We start from the raw sequence: 15,281 nt of genomic DNA, 5'->3' as shown, positions 1-15,281 counted from the left end.
CAGCCATGCAGTTTAGGCAGATGTCAGCTCAGAGGAGGAAAATGGAGACGTACATCGATCTATTTGTCTGCAAGTGGATGCTGCAGATTGGAGTGAAGCAGGGAGATTGTTGATTTTAAAACTGCAAGCTTTTAGTCTTTTTTTTCCATCTGCTCCTGATCCACAACAATTTAAATTAAGTAATACTCAGAAACACAGATTTAATCTTTGTTATATACAGTATGTCCTCCATCATCAGAAAAATTCTACAAGAACATGTTAAAGACATCATTTTCATTGGAATGGATCTTTAGGGAACATTACTGTGCCTGATAAGATGTCAGTAGAAACATGCATTTGGAACTGGCTTTATCAGTGAGTAACATCTTCAACAAGTCCCTCCCTGCCTTTCCTTAAAATTCCAGTCCCAAAACAACACCCTAGCTGACCTTTATAGCGGTCTTTTCACATTTTTACCCTGAAAGAAGTTCCATTATAGAACAAACTACCAGACTCCTAAACTACTTGTCCCCAACACTATAACACCCATTTAAATACAAAAAGTATGGTCATGTTTTTTTAATGTCTTACATTACTAATTATTCACAGTTCACTTGACATCTTTGTTGTGTGCATTTCTGTTTATGTTTGTTTTTATGAGGTTCTAAAGTTCAGGGTGAAGATTTATACAGTGACAATTGTTTTCCTACAGTTTGGGATTCAGCTGTGTTACAGACTTTTCTCAAAGCAAAGTTCATCTGGTGTTTGCAAGATGATGTGGATTGCTAACAGGTTTGCAGTGAAGCGTTCAAACCCATGAGACAGCCACACTTGCCAAATGGAAATCACTTTCTCCATAGTTTTAACCATTTCTTAGAGGGTTTTTTCTTTGGAAGACATGCATTTTCTAATTAGCACTGCTAGCCTTGGGAAAGCAAGCTTTAAGGCATTGGTACTGAGTCCCAGCACTATAGGACTAATTACATTCTTTTATCCTCTCCCTAATTAGATTGTCCGGTGAGGCTTGTCTAAATAACAGAAAGCTTTTTGCATTTATTGTCAATGCCGCAACATTTCTAGACATAAAATCCACTGTCAAGACAGTGGCCAAGTTCAAACATCCACACCTTTCAAGATTTTTTTTTTCATTTTTGTTTTCAAACTAACAAACCTCTCACAGCAGTTTGCAAATCAACTCGTGGTGAAAACACACAGCTATAGATTAAGATTGTAGGGACTACTAATCACTGTACAAGTTGTAGTCTACAATTTTTTAAATCCAAATCCAAACAATGTCTTAAAGTCAAACAGATATTCATCGCTGTTTCTAACTTAATACAAGGACATTTTAGAATAGTATCACATTATGGTACTTACAGTACATTTTCTCAGAAAGAAGGTCAGGCAGACTGAGAAACATCAGCAAGAAACCACAAGACCTAAAACGTCTCTATCAAGGCCTGATTATGTGTGATTGTGCACTAACACACAGGGGAAATCCATGAGGCCTGTTTACAGAGTAGATGCAATGCTTTCCTAAGCTCATGTTTTGATTTCCCCTCTTCCTTCCTGTTGTCTGGCTCTGAGACCATTTTTCCAAACTGGTAAATTAAGAGACAGAAAAGTACGTTTCGTAATGCTCTCTCACAAAAATAAAGACACTCACAGGTATGTGCACAGAGATATGCACACAAGCAGTATGTTATGTTGAGGTAGAGCCTTCAAATGTGTGATGATTGCTTCTTTTCTTTCTGCAAGTTGACCTCCACCGCAAGATGGAGTGTCAAGTCAGTCTATTGCTATTAACCCTTGTGCTATCTTAGATGACCCCACCCTTCCATTGACGTGTTCTCCCTACCATGACAAAGGTGGATAAAGGTGGAAAGATTTCATGTAATCCATGGACACCAGTGAAGATCACAAATCATTGAAGAAAAAAGGTTCAGAGCACTGTCTAGTGGTTCTAGATGACCCAACTCCCAATGTTAAAGTGCCTAGGATAGCACAAGGGTTAAGAGGAAGTGGTAAGTGATACATCAAAATATAAACTTTTTATCTAAAACACAGTGAAACGTAAAATGAAGCATTTTTGCACTCATGCTTGCCTGGTAGAGAAAGACAATGTTTCCCAAACAACAGGTGTGTTACAAAGATTTCTGTTCTTAATTAAAGTACAACTTTCTTAACCTGAAAAGTTTCAGCACTTTTTTGGACAAATATTACAAAAGTTCGACTTCCTCCAGTATGCTGTAACATTGTGTGCAAACAGTTGTTCAATTTTCAAAGATCAAGCAGATTGTAATACTAGTCAGAAAAATACTGCAAAACTTGTTAAATAAAGTTTACATTAAATGTACAAAACTTTTTAATTTGCTTTTAATTTAGAAACTTCCCTTGCAGGAAATGTTTTTGACTTGAACAAGCTTAGAGTTTTCTAAGATGGCATTTTTTAAGCAGTCAACAACAGTTTTTCTATCTAGAACCAGTGTCATTCCTTTACCATGGTGAGTCCAGCTATTCTTTTCAAGGGACAGCAATGCATTCTCCTTGTAACAGATTTATGCTTTTAGTCCTCATTAGTAGTCCACCCAGTTCTACCACAGAAGTCATATCTTTTCCTCTTGTCTAGTAAAGTGGTAAACAAATACCAGGGTTTAAAAATATTTGAATTAAATTTCTGCTAAAACTAAAACAATTCCCCATCAGACAATTTTTGTTTCATGAATTCATTGCCTATTTTTTTATACTGAAATTTATGTCAAGAGTCAGCTAACATCCTTAAATCATGTTAGCGTGTTTTTATTTCCGCTCCCAAATGCTTTGTTGCACATCAAAACACTTAAAGAGAGTAATGCTCTTCCAGCTCATCTTAGGGTGTGTGTAATGTCTGTGTGGGAAACATTGTTTCCTCCCACTCGTTGCTAAATTGATGTAACTAGGCGGTTGAAACCACAATTATCTGAGTGTGCCATCGCCATGGGACGAAGGAGCCTGCTGCAAGTTTGTTTGCTTCTTCTCGCCTTTTTCAAAGGTAATATCATTTGCTGCTTAGAAAGTGAGCTAACTTAAAGAGATTAAGGCTTCACTGAGTTTTAGAGAACCAGCAAGGGGGCAGAAGGACCTGCAGTGTTTATATTTGTCTTTTAAGTGGGTTTGAACATTTAATATTAAAGAAATTGTTCAGATGCAACATCATTAACTGAGAACATTAAAAGAAAAAAAGAGGAAAGGGAGGTGATATATTTATTTTAAACTGTGTTATCCTGAGCATCTGCTGAAATCTCCAGGCTTTTACAAGGACATGAGGTTTTCCACACGTACCCTAAATTATTTCAACAAACATCATTTAAACTTTATTATTAATTATTATTTTGACATTATTCATACTGAATAGAAACTTAAGGATATTTTAAATATTTTTTTACTTTTAAATATAACTTAAAAAGTAAAATAATGCTTTTAAAAACTTGTTTTGAAAACTGTTTTGAAAATGTAGATGCATTACCCACGATGCTGCTAAACTAGTTTTATTATTAAAGTATTATTAAACAAATTGGTTGAATTTGACCAATAACTTGAAAAAAACTACAAACAAAGAAAGCGTAGTAAAATAGAACTGTAGGCATTTTAATGAACCATCATAAACTCCCTTTAAATCTAACATTTAAACACTGTGCCTACCTCCAACCATTTGCAATAAAGGGTCTTTAAAAAATGTGCTTCATTTTAGCCTACTTTAAGGAGATTATAAGATATATAAGACAATTCTAAGAGTAAAATGTTTTTTATATTTTACTGGGGAATCTTTTCCAAGTGATGACTTGTTTTGATGAGACATTTATGGATGTGTTAAAAAAAATGTCAACCGTGAAGTAAACTGAGAGATTGACATGATTTAAATGAGGACAAAGACCTGTCAGTTCTTCAGTGTAGAGTTTTGAACCGTTGATGGATTTATTGTTGAAGTTTAAAAATTTTTAAATTGTTTACAGGCTAAAAGTGACCAATCACAAATTTTACAATGAAAAGCAAGTGTAGAGAAAATCAAAGTAGTTTGGAAGACAAATGCTTCCAAGACAAATGCTGATTTAGCTCAAGTGTTTTAATTGTTCTAAAATAAAAAGTTTTGATATCAAAAGTTGTTGATTGGAGGATTCTGATTGAAAATTATTTATAAATGAAAGTAATTTACCAAGAAAGTGTAGCATAAAAACTATTGCAAGTATTCCTTGTTATATATGCATTTACAGCTCTTGGAAATCATCTTTATCAGGATAATAAAGTCCTTATATGAGTTTTTTGCTTGTTTTCAAATTAAAATGATGCGGGATTGTGACAACTTAATGAAGAATTTTCTTTTTTGATGTTTGTCTTACAGATATGTCCTCCCTAAAGATTCGTAATAAATTGCTGGGTAAATGCCTACAGGTGTCAGAGGAACGTGCAGGAGGAGGAGTTTCTCTAGAGGGTTGCGATCCATTTTCACCCCTGCAGGAGTGGCTCTGGCTGCCTGAGGGCCATGCTCTGCGCAGTCACCACACCGGGGACTGCCTGACTGCACCGAATGCGGAGTACGAAGGCGTCCGCCTACAGCCCTGCATTTTTACAAGTGGAGTGGTCATAGTGGATGTGGGAGGAGAAGCTAGCAGCCAGGCATGGAGCTGCTCCAAGAAAGGACACCTGACTTTGAAGGGCAGTGAGCGACACCTGACTGCTTCTCATGAATCCAGTTTAGTCTTCTTGTCAGGGGAACATAAGAGGGTAGGACTTATTTTATCGGGGGAAATTGTTTAACGCCTTTATGGGCTCTATTGAAATGATCTTGTGTTGTTTATAACAGCCAGGTAGTAGGTGGCGATCTCTGGATAACCAGACGCTTTGCAGTGGCAAAGGCATCAAACAGGACATAAGCCAACCCCAACAGCAGCTGGGAAAGACAAAGCCAGTCATCTCTCCAAGTGATGGTTCAGACACAAAGAGACTCGCCGACACATGTGAGAGCCTAAACCAAGATAATGCTTCACTAATAATTTATATTTTTTCATGTGCAATTTTTGAAATTTTGGTTTTTTTTGTTATTAGTATAAAAGATATTAACATTAAAACTGTTTTCTTTCTCATCACTTGCTTGTATAAGTATAAAGTTACATAACACGACAACTCCATACGAATTTCATTTCTTTAAACTATGTGTCTACACTACACAAACTGAATCTTGTTTCAAGAAATATTGTCATATTTTCTGTTTTGGAATAAAATTAATCTTTCTAAGAAGGTTTTTCAATGTTACAGTTTCAGAAAATATGTCTTGGGGACTTGAATTTTTTCCTTTAACAGAAATTCTAGGTAAGACCCTTTTTTTACCCCATTAATATAATTTATTGACTATTTAAAGAAAACCTGCCAATAGGGTAAGCATTTTTGACTTATTTTTAAGGGGTTTGTATTTGCAGTGATAGAGGTATGTGTCTCTATAGAAATGACATGCATTGTGATCACATGAGATTTCAAAAAATGTCCCAAATTTACACGATTCTACACAAAAATGTTTTTCAGAACTCATTTAGTGTGAGATGTTTTTTTCAGTATAAAAGACCATCATTCATTTATAAAATACCATCATTCATTTATAGAAGGATATGGTTTCAGTTTGCAGAAGGCTTTTTAAAACCACTGTGCCCACGTGATGCATACTGCTGTGGCTCAGGCCAAACAAATCTAATTTTTGTAAGTGCACTTTAGAGCAAATATTTATTGATCCAGGAAAACAGCTACTCCGTCTGTAAAGCCACTTAGGGTTGGAGCAGATCAGGTTTCTATTACGTCTTCTCAGTAGGCTCCTCATGTAGAAAAAAGGAAGTTGACCCAAACCTTAGCGCACACTGAAGAATTGAACTGCACAAAAAAATCAGAGTGGGGACAAGGCCTCAAAGGGAAGAAATAAACAAGATGAGAAAATGAATTCCTAAACATTTCATGTTGTTTTCTATTCATTTCCAGATGCGGCTACAGTGGGTACTGCTGGGACAGATTCTTATCAAGCAGGAAATATGACTCATTTCTTCCTCAGTACCAAATCCCCTCAAGATCCAACCATGATCTTTTTCACTATAGACTACGGTGAGAACCGTCACTGGTTAGGCTGGTTTCCATTAGCATAAATAATGTTTTAATCTGAAGATTGGTTGATGTTTTTTTTTTAAAGAAGGCGTTTGAAAATTTAAACTAGTTAATATTTAATTGTGTTAAAAGTTTTCGCCACAAGGGGGCCACAGATACAAAGAAAATGATTTATTTTGTAAACTGATATGAATGCAGGATTGCTTCAATTTCATGCTTGCTGTTTTGATTTACTGGTATTAATAAAGATCTCAAATATGAGCTGTTATGGATGTAGAAATGCCAGATAACCCTGTACACTAATACCACATGATGTTTGGAACTCTAACTAGCATAACTTTATTTAATGTTTATTAGAATACTTTTTTTTGTTAGATTTTTTATGTGACTTTTTCTTTTTAGTCCATCTTTGATTAATTCAAAGTGATCTATTGTGTAGGCAGCAGTATGTGTATTTATTTTTTCTCCTTTGTGGGTGTGGCAGCTACAGTAGAGTTATTGATTTTCAGTTTACACAGTGGGATGTTGTCCCTTTTGCCCACAAACTAAAAAAATACAACAACTTCCTCAACAGGACATATTCTGAGATCCCTGTGTGCGAAGTGCACAACAAATAATTGCTTTCCGTCATGTGTTTTCCTTTGTTTTTCTTTTGGAACTGAGCAAACAATGCATTACCAGCAACACTGTTGCAGAAAAAGAGTAACTGTTTGTTAGTTCTCCAAAACGTTTCAGAATCAGAATTAATTTATTGTCATATGCACAGCTTTACACCGACATACGAAATTAGTTCCAGTACAACCTGAACAAGATCAGACATACAACAGACACACATATACAGTTCAGAGTTGACTGAGGCTGCAGCAATAAATGCGCTGCCTTACTTTGAAAGTTAGTCCAAAATATCCCTATTAAACAAGCATTTTCTTTTTCAAATTTATTGAGCAAAATGTTCAAATGATGTATCCCATAGAAACTGGAATGATTTTTTTGTAAATGTCCCTGATATTCTCTGAAAATACGTGTGTAAATATGTGCAGGGATGGGCTGGAAGATCACAATGCTGGTGTTGACCTCCCTGGCTCTGGTCTTAGGAGCCGTCATCCTCATCCTCAGTGTTTACTCTAACAGGTGAGACTTACACAGCTCCACTTAAGTGGATTCATAAAAAAAGATCCTTTATCTACTAAAGAGGCTAGTATTTTGCTGCGAATAAGTTAGCATCAGTCCATAGTATCTAATAAACGTCTGGTTTCAAAATCACATAAATGCATAATACAGAAATGCAAGCTTACAGCTTTATCCACACATTTAATTAAAGAAAAATGCAACCAAGCACTGGGAACTTTGTTTAAAGAAGGGTATGGATGTGGCACCACCAACCCTTGGGTGTTTTCCTTTCTTTCTGTGCCAGAAAGAAGAAGATGGTTTGTGTCGTGAAGTCGTTCAATCCCAGACCAGACATGAGTGCTCCGGGATCCCCGCTGCTCAGTGAAAGAGCCCCACTGACGGAGCACGCCATGCATCTCTCCCACTCTTCCCCCTACTTACAGCGAGGAGATATTCTAATAGAATGGAAAGATGGCACTGTTACTCCCCTGTATGAGGCTTAAATGTCGATGAAGGCAGTGCAGATGTGATTGTTTTCTGTAAAAGCACGCCGGCAGCTTGTGTGTGATTTGGCATGTTGCCCCACCACAACCAGCATCTCTCCCAGTGTCTCCTGGAAGCAAAAAAAAACAAAATTGAGAAAGTGAGGTGAAAAGAAAACTCAGCCTCAGCATTATTAGAACTAACTTTGTGAAGCTTTCAGAGTAGAATGTTAGTTTTCAAAGAAAAGTTCTTAACTGAGTTGTGATTTGACAGACTCCAAGGAAGACAAACTTTACCACTTTAGAAGCACTTAAATAGTTCAGCAAAGCCACTACATCTGTCATCTGGTATCAACCTTTGCACCAGTAAATAGAAAATTAATATTTACTTGAACCATTATGACCAGCTGACCTAGTCTCTGTTTCATGACAAACACTGCTGTGCTAACTGTTTGGCAGTGCTATGTGTGCTTTATTTTGTGAACTTAATTTTGTTTAAAAAAAAATTAAGATCCCCTGTTACTACTAAGAATCCAGATTTCTTGTCTGATTTGTAGATTTTTTTTTTTTGCAGTCTGGTGGTGTTGAAAACTGTTTCCAATGTTTTAAAGGTAGAAAGCTAACTAAATTCATTTATTAAGTGCAAACTTTTGTAATTGTGTTGAGTCCTGCATGTACACTGACTTGTTTGTCCATTCATGAGGGCTCTTCTTTAGTTGTGACAAATTCTCAGTTGGCTTAAAAGTATTTTCGGTAGTGCCTCAACTGCCTTTAAAGATCATCAGATTTCAGAGTGAAGAACATCACAGGCCAAATTCAGAGATCAACTGAAAGATAAACTGAACCTTTGGATTTAGTTGCTGGTGGTAAAAGTGTGAGCAAAACTCAAATTAAAGAAAGGATCAGCTGAATTTGATTTGACCACAAGGAGATTAATGGATTATTGAATTGAGAGCATTGTGACATTGCTGGTAAATATCTTAACCCTTGTGCTATCCATGGCCCGTTAACATTTGGAGTGGGGTCATCTGGACCCCACAAGACAGTGCGCTAAACTTTTATTCTTCAATAATTTGTGAGATTCACTTGTGTCCATGGAGTATATGAAATCCTCTTCACTTTTATCCACCTTTGTCCTGGTAGGGAGTCAATGTAAGGGTGGGGTCATCTGGACCCCATAAGATAACACAAAATCAGAATAGGTGGGAAACTGTGTACTTTGGACTGTTACCTAATAAGGCAGGGCCATTTCAGGATCAAACCAGAAAAGCAGGTTTTGTCATGACGTAATCTAGGAAATTGCAGAATAACATCTTAATTATCTGTAACTGTGAAAGTACTCTGGAGCTTGTTTTTGGGTAACAATAACTGGGTAACAACTGGCATCTTGTGAAAGGGGACACGCCCTCTCCTTTTATCAGTCGGGAAGCTTCTGTTATCCGCATTGCTTCACAAGTTATCCCAGGAAAAAGAGAAATAATAGTTTGTTTAAAAACAAGAAAACTAACAACAAATCACAGGAAAAGTTTTTGTTTTAATGTTTTCTAGCCTGTAAACAAGCAATAAAATGAGTTTTATACCTAATTTGAGTTGGTTGTATTTCTTCCTATCTCAGAGATATTCCATTGTTTGATTAATAAAGTCTTTCAAATTGAACTGAAAGGACTTGTCTCCTAATTGGGGGGAACACGGATCAGAGATTAATAAATGTTACACACAATCCAGTTGTTCAGAAACAATGCAAATATTGGGGTGTTCATTTATGAAAAGGCTAAATCGAAATAGAGAAGGTGTTAAAGAAAAGCAGAAGGGGTTTTCATTAGGAAATTGCCCTGAGTGTCCTGCAACACTGAACTTTTAGAGCTTTTCCTTGTTTTGACAATTACTCAATCCAGTCAAAACAGTGCCAGAGAAAGAAAAATGATGCGGATATCCCTTTGGGCTTAACTAAACCAGTTCATTTCCTCCTGTGAATCCAGAAAGTGTAAAAGACATACTGCTGACTTCTAATGAGAGGGCATCAAGCTTACTGAGGAGCTCATTGAAGCCCAAAAATGCTGTGGCATCCCACATGTCTCTAAATGTCAGCCACATGACAACATTTAAATTTACAGTTTCACAACTTCAATCTTTGCTTGTTAAAAAAAAAAAATAATGATGTATCTTTTAAATGAGTATTTAAAGGTTGCCATAGTAAAAATGTGTCTTCCTACTAACTTCTACTGATTTTGAGTGTTGCCTGATTTAGGAATAGTTTTTAGATTTAGCTGCAACATTTAATTTTTGCTTATCTCTTGTTAACTCCCTTCGTGCCTATACTGCAGCGCACTCCCCTGCCAATCTGGAAAACTCCAGTGTGCATGCGTGTTGTGTTATCAGCTGGCGTGAGCATTGCAGGCTGATTTATGCGATGACGATTTCATTTACAAGAAATGTATCCCGTGATCCATTATCTGGAGCTGGTTTCCTTCACAAAATGTGGTTAACTCCAAGACTAAAACAATGCGCAAAAGGCAGCAGTTCCACTGATTATTTCCATCACCAGGAGGTTTATGCGGTACAGCATAATGAAATGCCTCAAATTCCATTGGGCCAAATCTCCACAATCATAGAAAAGATAAAAATAAAAACTTAAAGAAGCCAGCCACAAACATAGTAACTCTGACCTTTCCGTGTGCAAAACCAGCTCAATAAACATAACAAACAAAAAGATTCCATTTTAATTGATGTGCTTTAATCGTAATTATCCATTCTCATGGTCATCTTTAGGTTCTTGTGGTTCTTTTGTAGTCTTAGCTGTGAGGTTTCAAGTTCAACCCAAGCTAGAAGCGCATACACACACACACACACACACAGGAATAAACATTTGAAGATCTTTGAAGAGTTAAATGAGTGAGCCTGAAGAAAAACAAGAGTTTATGTGTGTTCAGCTCCAAACAAAAAACTTAATCCAGCTCTTTCTTACATTGAAATGACGATTTATCGTATTTCGGGCAGATACTCGCTGCAGTGTTTTTCAGGTAAATACCCTAGGGCGGTTCAGTTAATTAACTCACCTGCTCAGCGTCCTATTTAAGCCAGGTGCGCAGTTGTTCATTCATTCAGCGCTCATTCTTCGCCGGTCTCCGAGGCCGCAGGTCTCCGTCTCTTTCGGCATCTTGCTGTGTTCCCCCGTCCTTCGGATGGATGATCCCCATCTTTCTGATGTGGGGTTTTCATTTCGCCGCGTCTGCTCTCCTTAATTTCTCCTCCGATCCGCGGGCGGCTGACGGCGCACAGCGCGTTCGTTTCGCCGCGGTCGCGTGCATCTGCAAGGGGTGTGCTTTCCGCGATGTTCGGGATGTCCGTGCCCCCCGATCAGGAGTAGTCCGGGTCTTCTCGTCTGCCGTGGTCACCCCAATTATCCACGGTGAGCGTCATGCGGTACTTTTCCCGTGTAGTTTTTTATGGCTGCGTCTCACTTCCTGTTTACTTCGGTGACGTCACGCCCCTAAGGACTCTGGGAATTGTAGTTTTGACTCCGGGTCCTTCATGATGCACTTCTGATTCCTTTTCTGCTGCGTAGTTCTGCGTCGTCCGGTTGTTTTTTCAGGGGTTGTGGGGTCCTTTCTGTGGTTGTGAAGGCTGGCAGTCCTCACTTGGACAGGTTTCTCATGCTGGCTGAATTTATCGTGGCTTTTAGCATTTGTTTTCTGTTGCTGTTTTGTTCTTTGGGAGCTGTGTGTAAATCTTATTTTTAATTTGATGCTGGCTTTATTATTATGGCGGTTCTTCTGTTTGTTTTCTTCGTTGTTGTAGCTGCTGGTTAGTTAGAATGTGAATCAGTGTCTCTTGGACCCGTCTCTGCTCTATGGACTTTTTCCCTATGATTGGTCTCTCTTATGCAGCGTCTATGGCTCATTTTATTCACTCAGCGATCGTCGTTCATTGCCCCCGCACATTCTGCATCTGGTTCTGCTTCGCCTGTTTTTCCCCGCTCTGTGTACCCCAGTGGGTCCTGCCCTGTCCTCAGGGACTTGCGTCGGCCGCATTAGTGAGTGTGTCGGTCTCGTCGCGGCCTTGTTTTCCCGGCTGGACAGTTAATTTGTTGTTCTCTCTCTAGTTTGGTTGGAGGTTTGTGGGGGCTATGTGATGGATTCTTCCGGGGCATCGTTTTCAAAGCCGCCACTGAGGGTGGCCCCTAGGAAGTGTTCAGGTTGACATGACTTGATCTGGACCTGTTAGCGCCTCGCAGTTAATCTTCTGGGCATCAGTGGCCTGGTTCCCCATGCGCCTTCAGGATTAGTATACATTTTCTTCAGCTCCCCATGCTGTCTCCACGATTTTCCTCCGAGCGCGATATAAGGCTGAGGATGACTGTCACTGATGGTCTCCCTGTTCTGCCTCTATGCCTCTCAGTGGCGTCTATTGGCCTTCAGTTGGCGCTCGAGGTGTTTGCCGGTTTGCCTTTCCGTTGTCGTGGCAGTCCTCATAAAATCGACTTTATTATCGCCCTGTACTGGATATTTGTAGGCGCTTGGTGCCCTTCATTTTGCATGTTATTGATGATTTCTTGGTGGCCAACTTTCCTTTGTATCCTTGGTCTTTTGAATCTCTGTGGAAAAACTTTATTTTCAAAATTGGGTTTCCACGTCATCTATAATGTACGGTCCTCCACCCGTCCGGATTTATTTTTCTTCTATAGATTTGGGTGGTTCATTGATGCTTGTCTCTCCCCATTATGTCATCTCTAGCTTTTGTGCAGCATGTCGTTTATTCAAATTTTGGTTGGATATGATTCGTCAATGATTGGCCCACCTGACATTTGCTGTAGCTTTGGTCCTATGGTCATCCGTTCATCTTGTGTTCTTGTCCTGGGTAGTTCGATCCTGGGCCACGTGTTCCTGTTCTGGATTTTCGTGTTTTGCGTTTGATCTTTCCCTCTCTTTGCCTGGAGTGGTTTTGTGATACCTGTTGTGTCTTCAGGCTCCCTCCACTTGTTCTCCTGAGTCTGCGCCTTCTGGTTTGGGGGAAAAGGATTTAAGAAGAGTGGTTTGTGTTTGTCCGGCCGCCAGAATCTACAGCTCTGATGGTTCTTAAGGGGTCGTCAGGTTATTTCATCCTTGGAGATTATATTAAGGCTGTTTCAATATTGAATGATAGTATTGTGTCATAGGTTGACTTGGTTAATGTTTAAATAACACCTTGAGCAACTTCTACCCTGACCGTAGGAAATGTATCACTTGCGCTCTCAAGCTTAGTTCAAGAGTTAAATCTTGTGTCCACAAGTCAGTCTTCTATCTGCCTTTTCTAAGCAGATGACACTCTGCTAGATGCATCCCCATTTAGAGGCTTGTTATACTCCGCCTCTAAATGCTTAAGGTTCAGTCTAGCAAAAATACTATCAAAACCTATGATCCCTCATGGCTCTCAAGTTCTCTTTTGCAGTATCCAGTCGCCCTTGGCTAAATAAAAATTTTGAGAACCACTAATATCAAATACAAGGCATCAAATCCAGCCGAGCTGTAATCCTCTGCTACGTGGGATGTTGACCTTCCTCATCTACAAATCTCCTTGGCTACTCTTCCCATCTACTACTCCTCGATGGCCTCCTGAAGGTGCGTCCCTCTGAAACTGTCAAAGGTTACTTTTCTCATCATTGGAATATATAAAAAAATTGGTGTTAAGATTTCGTGCAGGTCATATATTTCACTATCATTTCACTGTTGGAATTTGTAATTATGGTGGTTTCTAGGGTGCGATAAATCCACAATGGGTCTTTACCTTAACTATCTACTAAATTTCACTTTCTCAGATTTGTTTTTTAAAAGCACTGTTATTTAATTTATCTCAATCATTTTGAAACTGATCAGTTTCTGGTTTATTTATATATTCTTTTCAAGACTAACACTGCTTTGTTTTTATCTATGCATCGCATCCTGAGCCTGCGAACCCCTACGCCCCGATCAGCTTCTCCGTTTCCAGGAAATGACGTCACCCATGCATTCCTTGATCCCGGTGCTGCAACGATGACTGCTCGACGTACCTATTGCTGCACTGAAAGTGACGGGGCGTTGGACCTCCACTGCATTCCAATGACTCTTCTGACTGAATTAATTAATCAATGTCAACCGCAGAATGAATGTAAATTCTTCGATTATAGATGTTAAAAGAAAATTATAGCCAGGTGGAAGCCTCAAAATTTAGGTTGCTCTAAGTTGTATCATAGTATGCGCGGAGCTCGAATCTGGTTCTTAAGCTCATTTGTTTGTAGTATGCCAATGAAGCATAGTATATATGGGCATTGAACTCGTTCTTAATACTGGGATGGAACCTCATTTATATGGATGTTCCTTGAGCGCTTATAATTGGTATGCCAAATGGAGAAAATTATGGCTATTAAGCTCGTTCGTGGTACTGTCGTTGGGAGCTTCGAAATAATGGATGTTACTTAAGCGCGTGTATATATAGTTGCCAAAATGGAAGAGTTTATGGCCATCAAACTTGTTCTTAGTTTAATAGAAGTTTGAATAATGGCTGTTAAGCATGTCATACGCCATTGGAAGCTTTGGATTGGATGTTAAGTTAGTGTATCATACGGGTTGTTTGGCGGTTTAAATTATAGTTCTGCACAGCGTTTTGCGGAAGTGAGCTTACGTTCTAAGATCAGGTATAAGTAATTTTATGTAAGCTCCCCTTTTATTTCTTTCCCTCTCTCTTTCAGATAGTATGTTCCTCTAGTGGTTTCCACGAACGGGAGCGACCCTACGGTCAATGGTGCCGGGTCACACATAGCAGATCCACTAGATAGCATGTCCCCTTCGTGGCGCTGTACTCGAACGGGGGCGGCCCAACGGTCAATGGTGCCGGGTCACACATAGCAAATCCACTAGATAGCATGTTCCCTTCGTGGCGCTGTACTCGAACGGGGGCGGCCCAAACGGTCAATGGTGCCGGGTCACACATAGCAGATCCACTAGATAGCATGTCCCCTTCGTGGCGCTGTACTCGAACGGGGGCGGCCCAAACGGTCAATGGTGCCGGGTCACACATAGCAGATCCACTAGATAGCATGTTCCCTTCGTGGCGCTGTACTCGAACGGGGGCGGCCCAAACGGTCAATGGTGCCGGGTCACACATAGCAGTCATACTGGGAAATGAAATGAAAATGGAATGCTGCCGAAAACACACCCCATTTTATTACACACTGATTATACATTCACATTTTCTCTTCTGGATGATTTTAGTGTTGGGGGTTTTGTTACCCGAAAGTTTTATGGAAATTTTATGGAAGTTTTATGGAATTGAACGGAGCCTTATGCCAAACGAAAATATGTGAATGCCAACTTAAAGAATGTGGAAAAATGTCAAATATTTCTTACTGCAAGAGTTGTCTGACTGAAATGACGATTTATCGTATTTCGGGCAGATACTCGCTGCAGTGTTTTTCAGGTAAATACCCTAGGGCGGTTCAGTTAATTAACTCACCTGCTCAGCGTCCTATTTAAGCCAGGTGCGCAGTTGTTCATTCATTCAGCGCTCATTCTTCGCCCCACCCTCCTCCCCGGCTTCCACCTGTGGGCTCCGTAAAGGGGGTTTTGTTACCCGAAA

At 39.3% G+C, this 15,281-nt stretch overlaps 1 protein-coding gene across 2 annotated transcripts; it reads left to right on the top strand.

Annotated features, from left to right (window-relative positions):
• Positions 1-2,735: 2,735 nt before the first annotated feature.
• On the top strand, positions 2,736-9,275 carry LOC101166636. 2 transcript variants are annotated; one of them, XM_023958536.1, is made up of 7 exons: positions 2,736-3,010; positions 4,358-4,740; positions 4,820-4,973; positions 5,272-5,325; positions 5,980-6,099; positions 7,140-7,230; positions 7,514-9,275. In XM_023958536.1, the coding sequence occupies exons 1-7, from the start codon at positions 2,956-2,958 to the stop codon at positions 7,710-7,712; spliced, it is 1,056 nt and encodes a 351-aa protein (XP_023814304.1). In that variant the 5' UTR covers positions 2,736-2,955; the 3' UTR covers positions 7,713-9,275. The 2 variants fall into 2 exon arrangements, with proteins under 2 accessions (XP_023814304.1, XP_004072689.2); XM_004072641.4 differs by lacking the exon at positions 5,272-5,325 and having other exon boundaries at positions 2,747-3,010.
• Positions 9,276-15,281: the final 6,006 nt, after the last annotated feature.

The sequence above is a fragment of the Oryzias latipes genome, chromosome 9 (genome assembly GCF_002234675.1).
Source record: "Oryzias latipes chromosome 9, ASM223467v1".
NCBI lineage: Eukaryota > Metazoa > Chordata > Actinopteri > Beloniformes > Adrianichthyidae > Oryzias > Oryzias latipes.
The sequence above is the reverse complement of the archived record's forward strand: the minus strand, read 5'-3'. Positions and strand labels throughout refer to the sequence as shown.

Coding starts and splice junctions, on each gene's coding strand:
- LOC101166636 (XM_023958536.1), top strand. CDS start 2,956: ATGGGACGAAGGAGCCTGCTGCAAGTTTGTTTGCTTCTTCTCGCCTTT. Junction 3,011..4,357: donor TCTTCTCGCCTTTTTCAAAG/GTAATATCATTT, acceptor TTTGTCTTACAG/ATATGTCCTCCCTAAAGATT. Junction 7,231..7,513: donor CTCAGTGTTTACTCTAACAG/GTGAGACTTACA, acceptor TTTCTGTGCCAG/AAAGAAGAAGATGGTTTGTG.